The 11,861-nt window shown below is 38.9% G+C and overlaps 1 protein-coding gene across 1 annotated transcript in view; it reads right to left on the bottom strand.

The window, feature by feature from the left end:
- Positions 1 to 1,752: 1,752 nt before the first annotated feature.
- Positions 1,753 to 11,861, bottom strand: part of LOC307134744 (prospero homeobox protein 1-like) — a 38,977-nt gene continuing 28,868 nt past the window's right edge. The window contains exon 5 of the mRNA XM_079830734.1: positions 1,753 to 4,082. Coding sequence (XP_079686860.1) covers positions 3,897 to 4,082 — 186 coding nt within the window. The 3' untranslated portion in view covers positions 1,753 to 3,896. The remainder of the gene's footprint in view (positions 4,083 to 11,861) is intronic.

Genomic DNA, 11,861 nt, shown 5'->3' with positions numbered 1-11,861 from the left:
TATACCTTTTCACCACTAGATGGGGGAAAATATCACACAGTGTAGCTTTAAACATACTAGCCTTTAAATCGATATTTATAATTGTTGTAATTCTCTCAATGCTCTCATCTTATAAACTTTTCAGCTCTAATTAAAGGCACAATATGTAAGATTTTTGGATTCAAATATCCAAAAACCACTAGGACAGTGTTATATATGTTGTTGACTTGTGTACTTACATTATCCCAAATGTTTTCAATCGTTTAAATCCAGAGAAATAAGCAATTTTACCTAAAGATGTTACCCAAAGCCGCTTTAATATCTGATGTGTTTTATTAGACAGGAGAGCAACTGTTTGGATCATTGATGATCATTGGCTGCGTCTGAAAACTGGGAAATGCTGCGATTGGAGGACACATTAAAAGGTATAGACATCAAGGCCCGTCCGAATCCAATGTTATCCTCACTTCCTGCCTCCTGAGAGACCTTCATCTGATCGAGTTTTGAAGGCATCATAGATGTATCCTTCACTGCCTTTGCTATCCCACAATCCTGTGCGTTTCATTCGGAGACACTCGCCTACAGAGTCATTGCCTGAAAAGGGCAAACAACCAGGTTTTCGGATGCAGCCTTTGTTATACAGCTCTACACAGTTGTTCACACGACACTGTTTTAAACTAACACTCATGCGTTTTGGCTGTTCATTTACACAGAGTTTTGGGTGCCTAAAATGGTCGCTGAAAGTCGCTGGTCGTCTTAAAACTGACCGTTTGGAAACCGATCTTAGAACAAAAATATGTTAGCTGGGAGGTTGCAGCCAAACTCTGCAGGACATTGACCCTCCATGATTTGCTTTTCATCTTCCCGGGGTTAGGATAAGATAGAAAATTATGGTTACCCTGGCAAAATAAGACTCTGGGAACATAGATAACTCCCGATCCAACCACTTCGCCTGATTTACATCTTAACCCCTTAACTGTCACCTCTTTTTTTTAATCGCCTTTTTTTCGTATCATATATTTTAGTAATTATCATAAATTAGGTATCATTCGAAAGCTTACGAACTAAAAATTCATCCTGTGAAAACCGTTTTGAAATCAGACGTTGCATTACCATGGAAACGCTACTCTAAATTCTTCTAGCTGGCTCCTCCCCTAGTGGGCGGCGTCATGTTTCGTATTACAAAATGTATTTTAACTACTTTATAATCAAAATCTTTTCCAATCTTGACAAAACACATATCGTCGGAAAGGTCTGAGTCTCATATTTGGTGACTGTTTTGTGATGGAAGTGATATTTGGACAGAAATTTACAGGAAACTGCATCAAAAAACAATCAATGGAATGTGTGACACCCGGTGGCTATTTTTGGTATAGCGCCTAAACTAAATCTCATGGGGACTTTAATTTTTGTGATATCAACTTCAAATTTGGAACACAACTTGGTTAGACATATGGCTTTGATTTTATAGTAATTTTAGAATAATTTTTTTTTTTTGTAATATATATATTTTATATCAAATAAAAATATTTATTACAGTATTTTTCATTTACAGTACATTTAAACTTCAATAACTTTTTCATACTTTCATATTTTGAAATGCTTTCAGCAATAATCTGCTGAGTGTCTTCTTTAAAACAAGACATTCTTGAATTACAGCCCTTTAAGTTTGGATAGTGCATTTTAATGACTATTCTCAAAAAGAGGGGGTGACAGTTAAGGGGTTAAATAATTTGAGGTTTAATCTGTAAAACTAGAATGAAACAAGTCAAACAAGCTATTTAAATCTTTATTAAAAAATCAGTCATGACTTGAGTTGCAGCATAGATAAAAATCCTGGCTTTATCTCAGTTCAAAGTATTTTATCTCATCACAGTAACTTACAAAGAGAGATGTGCACATGACAAGAAGGAATTAAAATAAGAGAGACTGCGTAGGACGCAGGCGTAGCGTAACTTCCAGTGATGAACGCGGAAGCACAGAGGATAGAGCAAAACAAAACCTGGTTCTCGCGAGAACTAGCATATTCTCACCGGAGCTTCCTACGCCGTCATACTTCCACCAACGTCTAGCATGACCTTTCCGATTGTGCAATCCGTGGCACATCGCAGAGCAAGATGAGCAGTTTAGGTAGACTGGGTAAACCCAGCCTGATCTGCCGGCGATTTGATTTCGCCCTGCATCTCAGTCTGGAAACCTGTACATTCATTTCTACTGCTTCTATTACACTTTTGCGGGAACCAATCACAGACTGGCTTATCCACCTGGTGCACTATTGGCGGGTTTAACACGATGACGGATAGAGAAGCGAGTCATTTAATTTATGCTCGTTGATCACGCCTCTTGTGGTCTGACTGGTTGAAGGACTATCCAATTGCGTACAGAGTCATTTAATTTATGCTCATTGATCACGCCTCTTGTGGTCTGATTGGTTGACGGACTATCCAATTACGTAGAGTCGTTTAATTTATGCTCATTGATCACGCCTCTTGTGGTCTAATTGGTTGAAGGACTATCCAATTACGTAGAGTCGTTTAATTTATGCTTGTTGATTGCGCCTCTTGTGGTCTGATTGGTTGAAGGACTATCCAATTGCGTACAGTCATTTAATTTATGCTCGTTTATCACACCTCTTGTGGTCTGATTGGTTGAAAGACTATCCAATTGCGTACAGAGTAATTTAATTTATGCTCGTTGATCGCGCCTCTAGTGGTCTGATTGGTTGAAGGACTATCCAATTGCGTACAGAGTCGTTTAATTTATGATCGTTTATCACGCCATATGTTCAGTCTTAAATTGAGCTTGGTCTGGTGATAGCCAGACAACAATTTAGGTTAAAAAGTACATAAATGTTTATTTTTTTAGAAAATGGCCAATGGTTTGTCCAGACCAGACCCTATTCCTCGTCTGGAATCGTGCAGAGCCTCTGAAGCCCTTATTTTTCAACTGTTGGTTCCCATTGAAGTCCATTATGTGCAGAAAAATCCGGGAATGTTTTCCTCAAAAAGCTTAATTTCTTTTCAACTGAAGAAAGAAAGACTTGAACATCTTGGATGAGATGGGGGTGAGTCAATGATCAGGAAATGTTCATTTTGAATTGAATTAATCCTTTAATCTAAGCCCTGTATGTGAAACTGGGACTTTATGTGTAAAGTGGGATGGTAATTATGTGTCAACATTATTTTGTGAAATAAAACACACACAAAAAAGTGTGTCCCATGGCCAAACCAGTTGAGAACCACTGACTAAGGAGTGACTCCACTCGGCTTACATCCTTCTGGTTTATTGAGACATCCTGAGCTGTACAAGAGCCAAGTGCACACACAGTCTGATTGAGGAATATGCTGATGAATTTGCTGATAGCGGAGGCATTTCCAGCTGTGTCAGCCTTTCTATCTCACACACTGAGCACAACCGTTGTGAAGCAAGCTCAGTCAAGAGGGCAGGACTACTCTGTTTAACATATTAAACCGTCACCCCAACAAATCACAAAAAATGAAACTTGCTCTTTTCCTTCTCTTTCAGTAGTATACATTTGCATATTGAGTTCTATATTTGGAAATAATAATCCATGTCACAGAACAAATAGAAAACATCAGAGCAGGAATATAAAAGGTACATAAATCGATGTAAAACATAATTCTGTTCACCCTTCACATTCAATGGCCCGCTTGCAAGAACAATACACACTACAAAGTTGGAACTTCTCACACCAGGACTGAGATCGGTCCACAATCATTAGTCTGCATGGACTAGAGCTATACGCTAAAGGCTACCGAATAAAACATTAATAAATAAAATGCAACTTCATAGAACATTCACCTGTGAATAGCCAGAAAAAAACTAGTAAAATCCTGCAGTGATCAATATACATTTAAAAAGGATAGAAAAGCATATTAGTGATGTCTCGTGACATGTTACTCGTGTAGGAGTTCCTGAAGACGACTGGACGATTTAAATATCTCTGGAATCTCAGAGTCCAGTTTGCAGATGACTTTATAAATGGCCTTCTTCCATGATGGATCCACATCTCTACCGGCCACTATGGCGTTGAAGAACTCGCGTAACGCAGTCTGAGTGACCTCCAGGAAACGCTCAGGGACCTGCAGGAACACAAGGGCACAGGAAGTTAAAGATGAAACTTTAGTGAAAGATTGTGTTGTGTTATGCACCCTCATAATGCAATACAGTCCCCATTATGGAGATCAATGTTCCATTTGGTTGGGTACTGGGAACTTCTTATTATTGCAAATCTCTTTCTATTGATTTTTATTGATTGCAGTGATGCAACAAGAAATCACAGTTAGTTGGTTTCGAAGGGTGGGAAGCAATAAATAGGTTATATATTTTACAATTTTGATGTTAACTACTTAAGCTCTGGGACCATTTCTTGGGATTTCCGCCTGGATTTGGTCGACCCAAATTGAAAAGTTTCCCATACACTCATAGAGTGGTCTCCAAATACACAATTTTGGTGTCATTTTAAAGGGAAACCATTTGAAGTTTCATAAACCACCGCTAAAAGTGATAAACATGTAAGTATATGTTGTCTGAGATGTAATAAGAGAGACCCAAAAAAGAGGCGCTTTTTGATTTTTTTTGGTTATAAATTCATTTTTGAAAGAGTGTAACTCAGGCGCTGTGTGCTCTAGCACCCTGCAGACAGTTTGGGCGGTTTCCACTAGATTCCAGAAAATACTGGAAAACAACGAGCCGGCTAGCAGAAGCCCCTCCCATGACGCCAATTCACCGCCAATTCAATGTTGTGAAGTGAATGTCAAGTGCGAATGATGCGAGTAAACTCAAAATGTTCAAGCGTCCAACTATGCGCGAATAGCGCGATTTATTCGCGCAAGTCTTGTCTGGTGTGAATACACAATAACTCATTCGATTTTACAGTGTAGGTTATTAACACTGACGTAGAAGCATCTAACCTTGGTGGTAAGCCAAAATTTGACAAACTGTGTCCCTCAAATCTGATTGGTTGATTGAAATGTTGTGATCCAGGATATACACTCACCTAAAGGATTACTAGGAACACCTGTTCAATTTCTGATCTAATCAATCACATGGCAGTTGCTTCAATGCATTTAGGGGTGTGGTCCTGGTCAAGACAATCTCCTGAACTCCACACTGAATGTCGGAATGGGAAAGAAAGGGGATTTAAGCTATTTTGAGCATGGCATGGTTGTTGGTGCCAGACGGGCCGGTCTGAGTATTTCACAATCTGCTCAGTTACTGGGATTTTCACGCACAACCATTTCTAGGGTTTACAAAGAATGGTGTGAAAAGGGAAAAACATCCAGTATGCGGCAGTCCTGTGGGAGAAAATGCCTTGTTGATGCTAGAGGTCAGAGGAGAATGGGCCGACTGATTCAAGCTGATAGAAGAGCAACTTTGACTGAAATAACCACTCGTTACAACGAGGTCTGCAGCAAAGCATTTGTGAAGCCACAACACGCACAACCTTGAGGCGGATGGGCTACAACAGCAGAAGACCCCACCGGGTACCACTCATCTCCACTACAAATAGGAAAAAGAGGCGACAATTTGCACGAGCTCACCAAAATTGGACAGTTGAAGACTGAAAAAATGTTGCCTGGTCTGATGAGTCTCGATTTCTGTTGATACATTCAGATGGTAGAGTCAGAATTTGGCGTAAACAGAATGAGAACATGGATCCATCATGCCTTGTTACCACTGTGCAGGCTGGTGGTGGTGGTGTAATGGTGTGGGGGATGTTTTCTTGGCACACTTTAGGCCTCTTAGTGCCAATTGGGCATGGTTTAACTGCCACGGCCTACCTGAGCATTGTTTCTGACCATGTCCATCCCTTTATGAGCACCATGTCCCCGTCCTCTGATGGCTACTTCCAGCAGGATAATGCACCGTCACAAAGCTCCAATCATTTCAAATTGGTTTCTTGAACATGACAATGAGTTCACTGGACTAAAATGGCCCCCACAGTCACCAGATCTCAACCCAATAGAGCATCTTTGGGATGTGGTGGAACGGGAGCTTCGTGCCCTGGATGTGCATCCCACAAATCTCCATCAACTGCAGATGCTCTCCTATCAATATGGCCCAACATTTCTAAAGAATGCTTTCAGCACCTTGCTGAAGGCGAAAGGGGGTCAAACACAGTATTAGTGTGTGTTCCTAATAATCCTTTAGGTGAGTGTATATAAATTAACCCAATACATGTAAATGCACCCAAACCTTTATTTTGTGAATAAAGCACAATCTATAGTGAGCATAATGAAATGTACTTAGAAAGGGGGCATTTTTGTTTGGATAGGAATGTCAGTTACTTTATTTATGTTTATTTGAGTCAATAATGTCAGAATTTTCATTTTTGGGTGAATTGTTCCTTTAAGAAGAGTTGACCAAACTCTGGAGTTGACCTTGTTAAGAGTACAGAGAACAGTACTTTGACTCAGTCTTCTTCTGGGAACATGTTTTTATTTGATCTGCACTCACCAAACACACACTGACCATGAGAGATAGAGGAAGCGATATATACTTGAAGGATCCATGAACCACACGCACACACAAAACTGCTCTGTTTAATCCATAACCAACTAACATGGGAATGCAGCTCAGAACACTTCCCATGCCTGCTGGGAACTGCACAGGTATAATGCAATCTGTGGGGTTGATTTGAGGACTCAGAGCCGGCCTCTCTGAATGCAAGACTTCAAACTGAGCAGCCTTGATGAAGGGCAAGTAAACACAGCCAAATCTGGCCTTGGGCCGAGCCTTGCGTTTCACTCTCACCCAGTCATGATGTTTTTCAGGGGTCGTGTGATAAAATCGTTCCACATTACAAATTTAAATAGTAGCATTACTTGCTGTTAGGTTTTCTAAATTGTTGAGGTATGGGGTTAGGGTGAGGTTAATTGATTAAAATGATCTATGTAACAGTACAATGTGACCATTGGTAGACATTTAGTGATGGTGGGGACACTACATTTTTCAACTAAATATCCAAATAAATCTAATTATTAAACTAAATTAACCATATAAACTAAATTACTGATCTAAAGCCCACATTGTCACTGTATGATAATTGAAATGAACTGATGACATCACCGTTTTCTCCAGAACGGCTATACGGCTGAATACAATTCTGTTGCATTATTTTCCTGTTTAACACTGTGAAGCTGCTTTGAAACAATCTGCATGGTTAAAAGCGCTATATAAATAAAGTTGACTTGACTTGATGGTGACAATGAAGTCATGTGTCTGGTGTAGTTCATTTTATCATACATTTAGCATGATGAACAAAACCCTAAACGTTTGTTGGTCACAGAGCTTATTTTCTGCAATAATCCAAAAGAAAAAATCCCTACTCGCTTTTTGACCAGGTAATGCAAATGAACTTATGAGCTTCCCTACAAAAATATGCCATCACTGAAGTACTGTATTAGTGCACGGTTACAAAAACCACAAACTCACACAAAAAGCTGAGCGTCAAACTGCCCAACTAAATTAAACACTGATTACCATCATGGTGACCAAATATTTTCAACAATACATCAATCTAAACCTCTGTTAATTCTCAATAAGAACTGTAGACGAGTGACAGAAATAAAGTCAGTCTGGTTAGTAATAAGTAGGGATGCACCGAATTCGGGTTTGGATTCGGCCGAATATTGGACTTTTTGACGGGGTTCGGTTTCTGCCGAACCTGAGAATCTTTTTCCACCGAACCAAACCCTAGGCTTGCACTATGCATGCTATGCTGGTCGAACGCAATGACGCCGCCGTTGATTACGGGAAGGTGTTTACCTCACGAGCAGGGACTTTCGGAGGGGGAAATATTTACCCGGAACTTCATTTAGACCCTGGTTCCTGCGGTCGAAACACACCAAAGTACCAGCCCAAAGTCCCTAGTTCCTGAGGGAAGTTCCTGCGGTGGAAACGCGGCTTAAGTGGACCGCTCGAATGCAAGCTGTGAGAAAGTGAAAATGTAACTCGTGAACAGAAAATGTGTTGTTTGGCACTACTTTCAGTCAAAACAAGGCGATTGAAGTCGAGCTACATGTTCAATTTGCAATGCCGATTTGTCTCGTGGTAGGGATGGCTCGATACCACAATTTTGTCTTCCGTACGGTACCACAATCTAATACCGAAGTACCGATATTAAATCGATACCATACAGGGTCTGAAATTTGATGCGGGTATTGCGCATAATTTGACTCACTCGGGCAAGTTTGGGGTTTATGAAGCGGGAAATTACCGCAAATGTTTATTATTAAATTAATCAACAAAGATTATCACATCAATCAGTCATTTGGAAACTTTTTTGTAAGTAATTTCAGCATTACTGCACGTCTCCATTCTCTCAAAATGAGCAAATTGCTTCTGGCTTCAAAAGATATCGCCCCTGCACTATAAAAGCATCTGCGCGCTCAGATTCAACACTTTCGCTTCCGTTGCAGGACACCTGACGCAAATCACTGCCCACGTCTTTTTAAACCTCGCCAATTTGAACATGCAAGCGATTTTATAGCATTTCGTAATACATATGGGATGAGAGCTTAGAGAGAGTTTTCTTTGCGCTCATGCCAACAACAAACACACACACACACACACACACACACACACACACACACACACACACACACACACACACACACACACACACACACACAAGCCTAAAGAGCTCGCGCATTCCAAATTAAGTTGTTTTTCCTCAGTCAAATACACACAAAATTATGTCAAAAATGTAAATCTTTAGTGAGTAGTTACATAAACACAGTTGGGTATTTCTTTCGCGGATATAATTAGTGCAATAGTATGCTTGCAAATATTATGAAATCTAAATGTCACTGGTTGAAACGAACGGTGGATATTTCTTTACATCTTTAAACGATACGATCTTATGTATGTGCGTTAATCAGTGTTAAAAGAAAAATGTCTAAATTAGATCTGGTTAGAATTATGCACTCACCTGTCGATCTCTTACAGTTTTTCTCAGTCGCTTTTGTTCATTTCTCAAATCATCCTCGACATTTGCAAAATAGTACGTGCATTTCTCAAAACAATTCGTACAAATAGATTAGATTAGATTAGATTAGATTCAACTTTATTGTCATTACACAAGTACAAGTACAAGGCAACGAAATGCAGTTTAGGTCTAACACAGCAAAACTAGCAAAACACCATGGATTACCTGCAAAAGCCAGTCTCTTGCTCAAAATCATTAGTTCATCTCTCAAAAGTAAATATCTGTGTCAATGAACATGTCAGTGCCGTCAGAATGACAGTCCTTGTGTCAATGTGTATGAATAAGACAGTCAAATTGCTTAGTCATGTTGTCAATATAACCGTGTAGACTGAAGGGATGTTCTGATGTAAATATGGCTAAAGTTTTGATGACAATTATTGTAAATTGTAGGTTACACCTTAGTGTATGAGTGAGTTTGAATGCAAGAGACTGGACGAGATTCACATTTACGCTTTTACTGTTTGTACTGTCATTTGTTGACAGACCATGTCATTGCGATACAGAAAGGAAAAGACAGCACTGCATAGCACAAAGAAAAAAAAAGGGAAAAAAACTAAAGTAGAAATGTGAACGTCTAATGGAAATGTATAGAAATATGCTTGACATATGACAACTTGTTCAACCATTTTGCATGTAAAGACTTCCGCTATGAACTAATGGCTAAATGTTGTGGGGGGTGAGACTATTCAACAGAGACCATTATAATACATTTTGATCAACATGACATAAGCAACTGATAATGTAGGAAACAGCAGAGAATTGTACATAATCATTTGCATGGATGTACACAAGCATTTGCAACTTGTTTAAAGAAATGAGAAACTGCTTTTTTGATGTGCACAAGTGACACAATGATGTGAGAATTGAACAGGTAGCTTTGAGAATTTCAATTCTGATCTGAGAAATGTACCAAAGCGACTGAGAAAAACTGTAATGTCTTACAAGTCAGGAATGAAGTGACGATGCTTGGCAAGGTTTGATGGTTCTTCAGCAGTTTTAAAAGCAAAGTACTTCCAAATTTCATGTCTACTCCTCTCTTTATTAATGAGTTTTGTGCGTGTTGAGTGAGATTCAACTGCTGTATTCATCTTGTTCTGTTGCCACATTTGCCGGTTTCGCGTCAGTTTGGGTAGCGCTGCCACCTAGCGGTGAACTTCGGAACAGCAGCATATACCGAAATGAGCAAAATCATGATATCGTACCGTTTGAAATAAAATATATACCGGTATTTTTCCAGTACCGTATACCGCGCATCCCTATCTCGTGGTGGCAAGGACCCTAAACAACAGCCGCTGTTAAAACATTTGCGTATGAAACATCCGAAAGAATACGAGTTGAGCATGAGGGAATCTACAGACAGCAGCCAAAATACAGCAACTTCAGATACGGCAAAGGAAGGACAGTCATCCTGGAATAATGTTGCCTATTCTTTTTCTTCTTTTTTTTTTTACAGTTAAAATCAAATGAAATGAAAAATACACTGCTGTGGACGTTGTTTACCTCATTAATGTGTTTACTGTGATAATGGAGTGAGGATGGGAGTAGGATTCGGTGTAGTATTCGGCAGAATCTTAACCAGTGGATTCGGTATTTGGCCGAACCCCAAAAATCTGGATTTGGTGCATCCCTAGTAGAGATTTAGTGTGTTTTCAGTTGATTTCATCTATGGCTGTGGCTGGAAGTCAGTTGTAGTTCTTGTGTTTCACTTTCTGAGAGTGTAACCAACATCACATTGTAACATTGATTAAATTGAAATGTAATCATTGCAGGTGCAAAAGATTCAATGCAATTAACGTCGATGCATTAACATTGATTTAGCATTGCTTGCTATCTGAGTGTGTAGTTGTGAAGTGACTGTTCTCAAAGTCAGCAGGTGAGAGCATGAGAAAAAAGTGGAAAGAGAACAAAAATGGTTACACTTTATAACTATAAGTCATTTTGCAACTGCATGCCGACTTACTCTCATTAGTCTATTAGTATTAGGGTTAGCAGAATAAGTTGACGTACAGGTACTTGCAAAGTTAATTATGTGTGAAATGTCTATGGGGGGGGGGGGACATCAAAATAAAGTGTCAGCAGATATTAAGCAGACATCTACTCTAACAGGGTTTTCTGAAGGTAAATTTAAGACCTTTTTACGAATAATTAAAGAAAATGTAAGGAATAAATTGAAGGGAACATAACACATCAATGTGATCTCTATATGTAAATGTCGAAGCACACAAAGTTGACACTCCAAAGTTGCAAAATACAATTTCCAACAGATCTCCATTACCTTTTTAAATGATTTTACAAAAAATAGCTTAAAGTTTGAGATGAGAAATCTTGTGAAAGTGATTTTATGATTAAAACAAGAACAAATATCTGCCAATGGGTGCATAAAAATCAACTTAATTCAAGTTATTTTCATATTTTTTCTTGTTTTAAAAACAAACTCACTTCATTTTGTTCAATTTCTCAGAAAACAAGCATGTCATTATGTGTATCTTGATTTAAGGATGTTTTAAATTTATACTGGAAAACAAAAATCCAGTGGAAGAACACATTTTTTGTAGTGCATTCAATTTAATTTTGCTATTAAATGCCCTATGAAATCTGTTATTTATATATTTTTTTGTCTTATAGTTTATTTTGTTGTTAATTTTTCTGACTTTCATCATCTTCAGAACACAAATGGAGATATTTTTAATGAAATGGGAAAGATTTCAGTCCCTCCATTGACAGTCTAAGCAACTTCCACTGACGCTTCATGAGATCGTAAAACTGATCCATATGAATCAAGCGGTTTATATTCCAGATGTTCTGAAGAGACTCGATGGCTTTATATGATGAAGGAAAGTCTTACGGGTTTGGACGACATTATGGCGAG

Source organism: Gobio gobio (genome assembly GCF_949357685.1).
Source record: "Gobio gobio genome assembly, chromosome: 12".
In the NCBI taxonomy this organism is placed as follows: domain Eukaryota; kingdom Metazoa; phylum Chordata; class Actinopteri; order Cypriniformes; family Gobionidae; genus Gobio; species Gobio gobio.
This window is presented reverse-complemented; position numbering and strand designations above follow the sequence as displayed.